We start from the raw sequence: 14,276 nt of genomic DNA, 5'->3' as shown, positions 1-14,276 counted from the left end.
TCTGAATGGTTCTAACTATTAAAACTGGGGCAAAAGGGTTTTTCCTAGTTCTGGTAAAAATCAGTTAGACTCTTCAGCAGGTTCTTGTCTCCCATTTTCCACCTACGCAGATGATTGTAGACACCAGTTCCTTGAATTATTTTCTGAATGCTGAGTTAATGTAAAAAGTTTAGTGTTGTGGTATCAGATCACAGAAAGAGTGTTTATTCTTTCTCTCGCATCTTAATATGGCTTTTCATACTTATGAGATTTACACAAATGCAACTAGCAATATAATTCAGGCTAAGGAAAATCTACTTTTACCCTGGAGTTGCAAGAAAACGGTGGGAAAGTGGTTTCCCCCTCACACCAAATTCCCTAGGTGTTCATCAATCCTCATTTTGTCTTGGTAAAGATCTGGCTTTAGTACAATTTTATTTGTTAATCCATTAAAAAAATTTTTTCTGATATAAAAGCTACACATATCTATTGTAAAAAAATTTTGCAAAATGTGGGAAAAGGCAAAGAAGAAAATAAGTATAACCTTATCTCTACTCTCTTTGAAGAGATTCATTACATCGGATGATTTATTTCCTTGGACCCAAAATGAAATTATTTTTTTTGACAGCACTCAGGTAGAGCAAGTTGTAAACTTCAACTTCTGTTTAGAGAGAGTAGAAAAGCATTCAGGCAAAATATTTGTAAATATCACTTCTTTATTTTGAGGCAGTAATGAAAACATAATCTAAATTTATTTGCCACTATTTCAACAAACCTTGTTTTTATGTCACACAAACCTTGTTTTTACGGATTTTGCTTCAATATAATGAAAGTCTGCAAAAGAGATTCTATAAAAGGGAACATCTTCCAAGATTATGTTTTAATAATTTGCAAAAGATGGTGATGTTTGCAATTCTACCCAGAGAAGTCGTCTCAGTGAAGCAATGGTAACAAAGTTTGTTATTCATAATTTTCTCCTGAAGCTGGCTAAATCCATATTGATGATAATTAGAATCTTCTTTACTCCAACTTAAAGAGTCACTTCCAATAATCTTTTAAAGGTGGGAACATATCACAAGTAAAGAGGCAGAAAGAGGTGAAAATACAACTAGATTCAAGAGGACATCCATGAAGCTGTCAAATATCTAAAGATATGCAAAATCATCTAAATGTGATAATTTCCTCTTCTGGGATTATATGACAGGCACTTGGTAGCATAACCCTCTCTGAGCCAAAATTAGGACAGCTCTTCAGAAGTTATAGTCTCTAAGGAGTGTGAGTCTTTCTCTCCTAATTGAATGTGCCTTTCCTTCCTATTCTTACCTGTCCTTGATTTTTTCCTATCTGCCTACCTCTTTGCCCTGTCATCCCTTGCTCATGTCCATCTGCCAGGGCTTTAGACAGACAGAGAAAATAGTGCTTTCATGGCAGTGACCCAGAGCCTCTGAGTCTGAAAGGGCAGTGGAAGTAAAGCTCATTTCTGAGGCAGGTAGGTAACCTAATTTGCCCTGTTCCATGGTGTTCACTATATTGTTTCCATAGGGACTTTGAGCTCAAAGTACTAGCCTTGAAATGAAAAAATGTGTTCCCTAGTGAAAAAAGTTTTTTTTTTCCTTTTCAGATATCTATGCCTATTTTATCTTATCAATGACCTGTAATATCTAGGGTCTCACCCTTCAAATTGCCATCATTAGGTGCTTCGGAGAAGATTCTCAGCCATGCAGTTTTCAAAGTTCTTTGATGAATATAGTAGGCCTGGTGCTGGAAACATGTGAAGGTCATTACCCTTAAGAAGTTGAACATTCTAGGACATAGATTTAGATAAATTAATGGAAGACAGCTCGGTGACAGGTTTAAGAAATATTTTGGATGTGCAAATGCTGTCTGAAACTATTCTGAGAAACAGAATATTGGAGAGGATGGACTCTAGGTCTGTTCCTCCAAATGTCAGTGGCAAGGAAGCCAGTCATTTATTAAGCAGCGAAGCGGTCATTTACTATGCTGTGAGAATGAAGATTGAAACTTCCTAATTTTGACTGAGTCAGTGATGTATTTTTTTTTTAAAGCCTTTTGCCTTCCTTGCTTTTCTCTATTAAAGTAGAAAAGCAGTTTTAACTTATATCACAGTAGAGCTGTAAGGAAAAAGAAAATGAATATAATTCAAAAGAAGAAAACATTTTATAGCAGGAAGATACTCTAGAAATCATCTGGTTGTACATACCTCTCATTTTACAAATGAGAAAACAAGAGCTATAGCCAAGTTCCCATCTGCTAAGCCTAGATTTGAGTGTCTTGGATCCCAGTCCTAGGTATTATATCTAACATAATGTACTTGGTAATATTGAAGCGCTTCTGTAGTGCTTAATGTATACCAGGCATTCTCTAAGCATTTAATCCTCAGAGTACCAATATTAGGTAAGATTATTCTCATCAGAGAGGTTAAGTAAGTTCCACAAGGTCACACAGCTAGTAAGTGCTAGAAGCAGTATTTGAGCCCAGGAAGTCTAGTTTCAGATTCTATGCTTTTAACCACTACACCATCTTACCTCTTTTGTTATTAGGGTAAGACCTGACAGAACCAAGCCTGCTTAGAGTTGAATTTCAATTTTCCTCTTAAGGATAAAAAGGGATTGGAATAGAGATTAAACCATGCACATTAAAAGGAATGTACCAAAACCTGTAGACAGGTTGTGAAGACGGAACTTCATTGTTCTTCCTCTGGCTTGAGCAGGTTTCGAGTTCCTGCTGAGTAACATGTGTAGTAGGTCCACCTGCTAACTTTGTGGAGGGCCATGGTAACGGATGAGTGGTACAATGAAGACCATTAATCAAAACTAAATTGAAAGAAAATTATTAGAAAATGGTCTGAGCTGTGAGGTAACATGAGGCAGGACTTCATGGTGGAACTAATAGTCAATACAGGCTTTAGATAGTTGCTTTTGCAGCTAAGGAGAGGCTGTCTTTAGCTAGAGCATGCCATCTTTCCCTGGCAGCTCTGCATATGTTTAAAAAATGGTAGCCAATTACTGTAATAAAAGAACTCGCTATTATCTCTGGTTTTGATTACTTTCTTCACTTGGACAACAGTCTGCATCCAGCAGGAAATGTTTAAATTGTTATGACAACAACGTATTATCCTTGCAACTTGTATGATTATGAATTTTTTGTTTCTTGACTGATCTTCCAGTAGATGTGAAAAAAAAATGCACACCTTTCTTTAAAACTGGATTATTTACAGATTTTAATTTTTAAAGGTAATGAGTCATTATTCAGGTATTGCTGCAGAAGTGGGTGCTGAGTTTTTTTCAAAGCATGGAAAGTAGCCTCTTTTATTTCTGATGAGTGGAGAAATGGCCATCCTATGTTGTACCAAATCTTACAGAACAGTCTGAACTGAAGAATAACATGAGGAAATTTCATCTACAAAATTGTATTAAAAGGGGAGCTTTATATGGAAACAGGCGTGGATTTAATACTTCTTCTGGATGCTATAATAAAATATTTCATTAATCTTTTAGGAATGAAGGCAGATGGATATTTAACTGATGCTCTGCATAGAAACCAGAGACTGAACATTTTATTAATTTTACCAGTTGTAGGGTACCAACTTGAATGGAAACCAAAGACTGAAGTTTTATTCATTTTATCTGTTCCCTTATGAGGGGAAAAGGATTAACTATAACTCTTCTTTACCTGAATTTCTGATATCTGAAATGGAAACTATTCTAGTCTGTGTAGCATTTAATCAGTCTCCCTCTTCTTATTTATTTTACTTGGTGATGTGGTTTTGCTCATTAAATCAAACTAATTATTTAAGTGAAAAAAATCGGAGTTCTTCATGTATTTTAAAGTATGATTTTTGGAAGCCCAGAAATTTTGCTGTGCTAGGTGTTACTTGGTTATGCCAAGAAATACTTAGTTACATAGACACATGCAGTGTCTCAGAACATATTGAAATGAAGAATTCTATTTCCTCAAGTGTACTAAATTAAATGATTATCTGATTAACTTTCATAATGGGCTAGAGTTTTAGTGAAAGACATAGAAGTAGAACTGGGGTTTCTGAAAGTGAAACCCTTTCCCAAGGGACAGTCATTGACACCTGGACTGGAACCAATGGGCTAGAAATAGAGCTTCATTCAGAAGGTAATAGGGAATGCTACCAACTGACTTTCTTATACCAGTCCATGGCAATATATAAATATGCAAGTGAAATGGGAGATTCACAGATTATTTTTAGCAAGGTGTTAGTTCCAGTAGCCTGGAAAATTTTCTCTCAGGTATTGATGTTCTGTCACCCTTGAGAATTCAATTACACATAATCAGACATTACTCTCCTTCCAGTTCTGCAGGGCATGATAACACGTCCTTCAGACAAACAAGGAAAAAACCCTCTCTGTAAGGGTTGGTACCTATTCACCTCTTTACATTCACTATAAACCAGTCTTTCTCAAACTTTACCATGTATCAGAATCACCAGAAGTGTGTATTATAACACGGATCACTGGGCCCTTCCTCAGTTTCTAAATCAGGATGTCTGGGGCAGGTCAGAGAATTTGTATTTCTAACACATTTTCAGAAGGTGTTGATGCTGCTGGTCTGAGGACTACACTTGGAGAAATAATGCCTGCTACAAGGCAAGGGATAGTAAACTGGACAAATTCTTTTCACATATAGTCAATCTTCTATGTCAAATTGCCATTTTAGAAAAATTTCCATTATAGAAATGGTCCTTGTTTTGGCTTTAAAAGAACAGTTGTTTGTATGAAAGAGATACTCTTTTTCATTCTTTAGTCTTTCAGTATCATCATTTAGCCAGCATCGCTTAATACAAACCACTGACTTATGTGCATATTTTTTTTTGGAGTAAATTTTAAAAAATTTTAATTGATAAATAATAATTGTTTATACTTACGGGTACCATGTAATGTGGTATATGTATACAGTGTGGAATGATTAAATCAAGCAAATTAACATATACATCACTTCACTAACTTATCATTTTTTGTGGTGAGACATTTGAAATTTACTCTCTTAGCAAATTAGAAATATACAATACATTGTTATAACTGTAGTCACCTTGCTATTCCTCCTGTCTAACTGAAAATTTGAACCCTTTGACCAGTACCTCCGCATTCCCTACCCCCACTCCCCAGCCTCTGGTAACCACCAGTCCATTCTCTACTTGTATGAGTTTGACTTTCTTTAGATTCCACATATTAGTGAGATCATGTGCATACCATTTTCAGAGCTGTCTCATATGGTTGGGCAGGTTGCAGAAGGGAACCTAGTTAAGGGGATGGGTGGAGGCAAATCCAGCCTGTCTCTAACTCGACAAGTCTTGCATCCAGGGAAGGAGTACAGCTTTCTACCCAGAGGAAGGGATACTTTTTTCTAATTCACACATATCCTAAACACATTCCATTAAATTAGAACAAATTCTTTGTATTAAACACAAATTCTCTTGTTTTTAGAATGACTATCGGAAGCTCTCCATGCAATGCAAAGACTTTGTGGTGGGTGTGCTGGATCTCTGCCGAGACTCAGAAGAGGTAGAAGCCATTCTGAATGGAGACCTGGAATCAGCGGAGCCTCTGGAGGTGCACAGGCATAAAGCGTCACTGAGTCGTGTAAAACTCGCCATTAAGTACGAAGTCAAAAAGGTGAGTGGGCTCAGTCTCATCCAGCAGCACCATATTAGAGTAAACATATAGTATCAGCTATGTCATCATCCCAGGAAATTTTTTTAAACAAGAAGAATAGGTGCTATTGATAGAAGAATTATCTTTCTTTGTGAAAGAGATTAAGAGTCATGCTAAGTTGCAAGTTAATGTTTAGCTTCTGATCCTCTCCACTTTTTACCCATTGTGGGACCTTGGATAAGTCATAAATCTTCTTTATATTTCAGTTTCCTCATAGAAAAGGAGGATAATATCCTTTATTTATCTCAGGGTTTTGGTGGGATTTAAACGGATTAAAATATGCAAAAGCACTCTGTAAACTGTTTTTTACAATAGAATTAATAATATCTGTTACTTGTATACATTTTTGTAAGGCACTGTTACAAATATTTTCATGTTAATTCTTGCAGCAAGCCTATGTTATATTCATTTTACTTATAAAATCGGTAAGATAGATGATGAAGTTTTTATTCTACAAGGAAACTGAGGTTCACCTAGCTTAAATGGCATGTCAAATGTCACAGCTAAGGAGCTGGTCATGTATGTGGCAGAAATAAAAATTATGATTTTTTTTTACTCTGATTACTGCAGAAAAACTGTTATGTGTATCTATTTGTTAACGTGTATGGGGTTTTAAAATAATTCATGAAAATTGTAGTTATGATGTTTTACTATGATAAAAAGCTGAGTTATCCAAAGTCCAACAGTTTATATATGTTAGATATGTAAAAACTGAGATTTTTTTCTACTTTAAGAGAAGCTGATCAATCACAAAGGAGTAAGCTATCAGGAATAGATCTTGTTTTATGAACTGGTCAATCTATGTGCAACTGAGTCTTTTGTCCTTCCTGCAGTGTGGCATGGTGCTTAGGAGGACAGGCACTCAGGTCAATCTGCAAGCGTTTAAATTCTGACCTTACCACCTGTTAACCTGTGTGACCGAGGGCAAGTCACCTAACTATCTAAGCCTCAGTCTGCTTGTTTGTAAAGTGGGGACAATAATAGTGTCTACTCATTCAGTTGCTTGAGGATTACATGAGATAGTGTAGATAAAATAATTAGCACAGAATAGTACATGATGATTGCTCAATAAGTATTAGCTAATAACATTTCTGCATTATGAAAATAGATACTCAGTATGAGTTCAGTCCTCAGTCATCAAAGACAGATTTCATGTTCATAGTACTGGTTCCAGTCCTTAGTAGCAGACCACAGCCAATCTAAGCAGGAAGGAATTTAGTAAAAGGTGTTAAGAAGCTCATGGAATCTTAAGGAGTGGTGAAGGAACAAGCTTATCTAAGCTGTGCTTCCAGAAACTGCACCCAGAGCCAGGCCCAGAACTGACCTGCTAAGGGAGTTTCTGTGGCCTAAACAGAACAGTTCTGCCTTCGCAGATAGCTGGCTCCTGCACCGCAGAAAGGATGCCCTGAGTCCTGACTGTTGTCATATGCCCCTTCCAAATCAGAGGCCTGCCATATGCCTCTGACTGGTGGAACTTAAGCCAATGATTGCACCCTAGCTGCTAGTGAAAATGGAGACACACACACACACTCACCCCTCTGCCACAACGTAGAGAACTTCCACATGTAGCGCTCACAAGCTTTTGGTCAGCCATTAATGAAGATCTCCCCTCTACTTAACAAGACAGTCAAATGTTAAGATTCTCGGTAAAGATTTACATAAAATAACTTTTCACGGAAATTATTAGTTACAAGAGAATTAAGTTGGCTAGAATGCCCTCCTTTCAGAGCATTTTTCTGGTTGAGGTTTTGCTATGTTGGGAGAGAAAGATAATTTTATTTTTTATGTTCTTTTTTTTGGGGGGGGGGGGAGTAGAGGCTGGCCAGTATGGGGATCCGAACTCTTGACCGTGTTGTTGAAAAAGATCATTTTGAACAAGATTGATAGTAAACCATTTTTAGAAAACTGGACATATTCACACATCTTGCAGTATGTATGTCTTCTTTCTGGCACCTGAGAAGAGAGAATTGATTTCAGTTGTCACTGGTTTTTTATCAGTGCTTTGAAAGTGTCATATTAGCAGAGACAGTTCATCTGCAGATGTGCTTCTGTTAACCAAACTGTCTTGTCGAGTGAATGTCTTCCTGCATATTAATTTTAAATAAATTGCTGTGTAAGTTACAATGTATGAGGTGTCATTAAAATAAATTTGCTGTCAGTCAACCACCAGGACCAAAAAAAAAAAAAAAAAAAGTATTTAGAACTGAAAGGAGATTTAGTACTTTGCAAGCATTTCTGGTTTTGTTTGTTTTATGCTATAAAGGGGAATATAAAGTCTTTGATTTGGAATCTTTACTGAATAGATGTCCATAATTTTCTGGAATACCTAAAAAAGCCCCAATTAATTCTCTCTCTCTCTCTCTTTTTCTCTCTCTCTCTCAGGCTTCCTTCATTTTCACTCAACATTCAACCATTTCCCCTCTAGCAAGGAGGAAAAATATCACCCTCACTCACTTCTTCTGCTTCCTCCTTCTACTATCTCATTTCTAGTCCCTAAGCAAAACTACCTCTTGGCTTATAAAGATGTGTGAGCTCTATCCACTGTGGCATAGAGGTAATTTACAGCTATATGCAAGCCATTGGGATTTTAAAATAACTTTATATGCTAAGGACTTTTCACCCCAATAACATAATAAACTCATATTTATTCCAATTAACTCATCATTCCACCAAGGAAACCAGTTTTATGTAATGGTAAGCCATTTAGGCCCATGTGAGACTCAGGAAGTCTTTCTTCTGCTACCTGTCCAAGATCTACTCCCACTTCTGGTTCTGAGTCTGTTGGCTTCTATCTGGGCACGGAGTTCCCAGAGCTCAGGTCTTCCCTAGGAATCAAAGCAGGAGTTCAATCCAGGCCTTACAGAGCTCAATGGCATTTAATCCAGAAAATAAAAATCCAAAAGACCAAAGTAGGATATAGATGGCCATGAATTTAATGTTTTGTGGGAAAGGGCTTTCAAATATAAAAGCAGTAGAAGAAATCTCAAAACAAACATATAAATAAAGTGGCCACTTACAACTTGAAACCTCTGTATATCAGAAAGATCAAAAAAAAAAAATCAAACAAAAAAAATTGAAGTGTTAACTTGGAAAAATGTTTTTCTCAATTACAATTTACAAGGGATTGATATTGTTAATATCCAAAGAGCTCAAAAAAACTTATAAGGAAAACATCCAGAGCCCTATTTAAAAATTAGCAAAGATTTTGAATAGGTAATTCACAGAAGAGAAAATTCAAACAGCTAAAAAACACATTTAAATTTTTCAAATCCTCGAGCAGTAAATGTATATCAATGTACAAATACCATTTGCCCTCTCTCAAATTATCAAAGAATAAAAAATTATAATTCTCAATGCTGCTGAAATGGGCAATTGTATGCTTGCATATTTTCTATCAAGGTGTGGATTTTGAAGATTATTCATCCTAGTATCATTTCTGAGGGATTTCTAAGTAATTAATAAAGTGGGAAGATCGATAAACACTTTTACTATTTGTAGATATAGCCACATTACTCTTCAAAAAGAGAATTAAAATAGAGTCGAAGATGAAATTTGATCTTCTAAAAATGGATACAAGAAGATTAACTTTCAGGCAAAAACACTAATTTTGATCAACTAGTTTGCCCCCCAAAATATCTTGAGGTCTAATTCTCATTGTACCTCTGTCCTGCTTCGTGATGTGAAGCCAAACGTCAACCTCCTAACCCCCATAGAAATAATGAGAGTTCTGCCTACTTCATAGTGATGCATGCTTATGGTGAGAGAGTTCTTGACAAAAGATGTTAGAACTTGGTAGACCATTTAATCTGGAAAACTGGGCTCTCAAGAAAGAGGAGGAGAACATTTCCTGAGTTCTTCCTCCCAGATCTCCTGTTGCCTTCACAGGAAAATAGTTTAATTAGATATTAGGTTTAACTGTAGAACAATCATCTGAGAAAAAAGACATGCAGTAATATAAATGCAGAAAATTATCCATTGTGTATCCAATTTTCTGTGCAGAAAGTATGCGGGGAATGCCCAGAACTTAACAAATGCAATAAAAGAGTGGTAAATATACTACAGAGACTTTGGGGTGCATGTTCTGGCCTGTGTAGTCCTGAGTCCTGCACTATGTAGCCTCTTACCCTGGATTGTGCTCAGGCACCAAGAGAACAGAGCATTTTGTACTCAGTAAAGTAAAAAATCCAGAAAACCTGTACAAGGTTTTTGGCTTATTATTTCACAATTCAATGAACCTTAAAAAGAAGTTGAATTGTCTAGTTTTTATTCACAAGAATATTTTCTTTTAGATTGTATGAACTATGGCTCTAAAATATCATTAAAAACAAAAACAGAGTGTTCCATGTTTTTACACAACAGTATTCTCATGAAGACAGTTTTTGTGAAGGCTGATTTGATGAAAAAACAGTGTAATATGCATTTTTTTTAAGTTTAGAATTATTTACTTGTTTCCATAGCCTGCTCTGATTGGTGGTTTGGTTTACAATCTATTAGTTATTTGTCAGGGAAAAAAGAGTTTGTTCTGAATGCTATGGTAGTTTTGTTCCATTGAAAGATTCAGATTTTCTTGTGTCAAGCATTCTCCCCTTAAATCAGAAAACCTCAAGTAAAGGTACTATTTTTGTAATGACTTCAATTTGCTGGTCTATTGAAGTTGGGAAACAGCATAGTTTTATCCAGCTTGCTAGGAGGACTGGTGTGGCAGAATAAGGAGATAATTCAGGAGGTAAAACAGTGATAAAGGTCACTGCCCTATTCTGAAGTCACTGAAAAGAGCAAAACTCATCTCCTAGAGGGATTAGCTTTTTTGCCTTCACTTGCTGTTACTGTATTGGTTTTATTTTCTTTTTTTAAATGTTCCTTGTGTACTTGTATTAGGATTTTCAATTATTAGATGGAAATCTGTTTGTGTGGCTTAAAAAGAGTCAACAGATGCCATGTGGTAGTAGTGTAGAACATATACCTGTTAAGCTGAATTTTAAAGTGTAGACAAGTAAAATGTAAACACCACAATTTTGTCTATTTAACATATAGTAAGTGTTTTCTCTGTACTGTACAAGTCAAAGATTGATCATCACATGTATGCTTTATGGAAAGGATTGATTTCCATTAAGTCTTTGAAGCTGTGCAATTTTTATACAGATTTAATTAATGCCATAAAGCACATCTACAAATTTAAAGATTAACCCAAGGAGGAGGAAGAGGAGGAAAAGGGAGCCATATTAAAACTTTAATATTTCCAGGCCGGCCTGTGGCTCACTTGGGAGAGTGCGGTGCTGATAACACCAAGGCCATGGGTTCCGATCCTATATAGGGATGGCCGGTGCGCTCACTGGCTGAGCGTGGTGCTGACGACACCAAACCAAAGGTTAAGATTCCCTTACCGGTCGTCTTTTTAAAAAACCTAAAAACAAAACAAAAAAACCCCATAAAACATTAATATTCCCATCCTCAGCTGGCCAGTGAGTTCAGATGGTTAGAGCGCAGCCTTATAACACCAAGCTCATGAATTCTGATCCTTGTATTAGCCAGCCACCTATATAATATATATATATATATATTCCTGTCCTCAAGAGTTTAAAACCTAAGAAAGATAAGTGTCTTAGTCCATTTGTGCTGCTATAACAGAATACTTGAGACTGGGTAATTTATAAGAACAGAAATTTATTTTCCCACAGTTCTGGACTGGAAGTCTGAGATTGGCGTGTCAGCATGGTCAGGTTCTGGTGAGGGCTGTCTTTTGGGTTGCAGACTGCTGACTTCTTTTTGTGTCCTCACTTGGTGGAAAGAGGGCAAAAGAGCTCACTGAGGTCACTTTCATAAGGGCACTAATCCCATTCATGAGGGCTCCACCTTCATGACCTAATTACCTTCCCAAAGCATCACCTCCTAATACACTGGGAGATAGGATTTCAACATTTGAATTTGAGGGGGACATAAATGTTCAGTTCATAAGAATATGTGTTGCACATTGTGCCATCAAACAGGAAAAAATAGCATCTTCTTTTAGTATTTAAATTCCCCAAACACCACTAGTTAGTATTATTGCAATAATCAGTTAAGTATTTTAAATCTAATATTTGTAAGTGCATTCTTACCATCTCTGTCCTGCACAGTGGCACAGGAACGGGTGCCAGAGTGATCACCAGTGGACTTCCCTGAGGGTGGCTGCACACAGGGAGCAGCAGTGGGAATTTGGGGAAATTGTGCCTCCATTGCCCACCCTGGGAGATGGGACTTTTTAAAAAAAATTAAATTTGCTGATGGGAAACTATGCACCAATGAGGGGAAAGCCATTCATTTCCTTTCAGGCGTGCTGTTGGCAAATAGCCAAATAACTTGAAGACTTGCCTGGAATTACTAAGAATTATTAGTCATTAAGTAGAACTTAATTAAAGTGGAACCCTTTGACCAGTGGGAACTACAGCTGCTCACTTCGCCTCTCAAACTCCTCAAAAATATTTCATGGGTACTTCCTAACAGGTTCATTATTATTGTTTATTGTTTTTTAGAAGACAGTGATACCTTGATTTTTGTGTTGCTAAAAACTCCTTTTTAGAAATACGTTAGCACTCATAGTTGATTTTTGAATGACTCTTAATAATTACTAAGCTTGGACAAAGCCCACCTGGCCATTCAAAGAAAGGCATATCTAGCTACCAGGGGCATCTTTTGGCATAGGGCCGTTTACATGGTCATGACTACAAATATATTCTGCTCCCTAAATAAGGACAGGGCCTTAAAGAAATCCCAGTCCCTCTAAATGATGTAGGCAGATGACTTAGTAAAATCAAATGACAAAACAAAAACAAACCAAAAAAATCAAATGGCAGGGCTAAAAATAAGTATAATTTGCTCATTTTTTTCCTGATCAGAATTGCAGTTATAAAAGAACTTCTGGAGATAAATGTTTGTGTTCTTTTGACCTGTGATAGAGGAAGCAATAAGAAAAGAGGAGAGATTCCTGAAATAACAGGGAAGCGGCATTTGATGCCAGTTCTTGGAAGCAGAGCAAGTGTGCATCCAGCATAATACCTGCAGGTTCACTGATTTATCTGCAGATCTTTTTCAGATTTGCAGTAATAATACATACATACACATAGGGCACATCAGGTATATATTTTTCATACATGTAGCATTTTAGGGATTGCTCATGTAACTTAATAACATATTTCTCTTTTAGCTATAGTCCACAATAAACCAAATAACTTTTCTTTTCCATTTTAGACTGAATGCAAGTAAGCTGGCAGATAGAAAGATGAGACACATTTTCACAAAAGGAACCTGATGTCACATAGATTCCACAGAGGAATTTGTGAATTATGGAGGGTTTCTTCCAGAAAGAACTGATTAAGGACAACACCAGTTTTACCCTCTTGTTTCCACGTTAGTTCTTCCATTAGTCCTGAAGCAACTTTGAAAAATGGAGGGAAGGCAAAGGAGATTATTACCAAACTTTGCAGTACCTGTATTCTGGAAAAATATGCATTAATATCTTCAGGGTGCACGCGCATTCAGTCGTTGAACTGTTGACAGTGGTCATGGTAACTTTCCTTTCTCTCTCCCTCTCTGTCTCTCTCTCTCTTCTTTCTCCCAACAGTTTGTGGCTCACCCCAACTGTCAGCAGCAGCTTTTGACCATCTGGTATGAGAACCTCTCTGGCCTGCGGGAACAGACCATAGCTATCAAGTGTCTGGTTGTGCTGGTCGTGGCCTTGGGCCTTCCATTCCTTGCCATCGGCTACTGGATCGCACCTTGCAGCAGGGTACTGGATTTCTACACCCATTTCCTTTGTGGCTGGTGTACCGTTTTCCCTTGGGATGAAAGAAGAAAAATCTTTGTACTTAAGGCTTTTATCAGTTTTACCCTGAATGTTAATTGTCTGAAGAACACAGATTCTGCTTTCTAATGACTGGTTCAATTCAAATAAGGGATGAAAAAGGATTTGGTGCTAGTGGAGTAGATCACATTTACAGGCATAAAATAGTTAGACGTTTAAGATCAAATCCCCATGGTAGACGGAGGAGGAAAAGCTGCTTAAATGAACTAGCACTCATTCAGATCCTATCGACAGTTTGGCAAATAGAACGTTGACTGGCTGGCCTTTGGAAAGAAAGGGGAATAGATAGCCCTACTGCATGCAGTAGTACCAAGAAACAGTTACCTTGGGAACTAGGACTCACCCGAACCTGTCAGAAGAAATGTAAGGCTGGGCGTATTCAGCACAGTTGAGAACAATGATATTATCCAAAATCTCAAAGAAAGTGCATGTCGGGTTTCCCTGGCCATTTGTTCTTTTGGAATGTTCTAACAAATGTAGAATTGGGGTTTGGAGTTTTGGATATTTTAGATTGTTTATTTAGTTTTGCTTGGATCAGTTTGTTCACTACCTTTATTCTCCTCTCAACTTGCTAGTGTAGAGTAAATTTAGTTGTGCTTAAGAGATCTCCTAAACAAGATGTGGAAAGTCATGCTAACAGAACCTGTACTAGGTTAATAAAAGGCACTGTCAGAGGGAAAGAGCTGTTCTTAGATCCTTTAGTCCTGTTTTCATATTCTGAAATATGGTTTTGTTTAGCTCAAGGCAGTTTCAGG

At 37.0% G+C, this 14,276-nt stretch overlaps 1 protein-coding gene across 2 annotated transcripts in view; it reads left to right on the top strand.

The window, feature by feature from the left end:
- TRPC3 (transient receptor potential cation channel subfamily C member 3) overlaps positions 1–14,276 on the top strand; it is a 65,068-nt gene that overhangs the window by 20,325 nt on the left and 30,467 nt on the right. For both annotated transcript variants that reach the window (XM_063108496.1, XM_063108495.1), the window contains exons 3-4: positions 5,454–5,642; positions 13,282–13,446. In XM_063108496.1, the coding sequence (XP_062964566.1) occupies positions 5,454–5,642; positions 13,282–13,446 (354 nt within the window). The remainder of the gene's footprint in view (positions 1–5,453; positions 5,643–13,281; positions 13,447–14,276) is intronic.

The sequence above is a fragment of the Cynocephalus volans genome, chromosome 9, assembly GCF_027409185.1.
Source record: "Cynocephalus volans isolate mCynVol1 chromosome 9, mCynVol1.pri, whole genome shotgun sequence".
Classification (NCBI taxonomy): domain Eukaryota; kingdom Metazoa; phylum Chordata; class Mammalia; order Dermoptera; family Cynocephalidae; genus Cynocephalus; species Cynocephalus volans.
The sequence above is the reverse complement of the archived record's forward strand: the minus strand, read 5'-3'. Positions and strand labels throughout refer to the sequence as shown.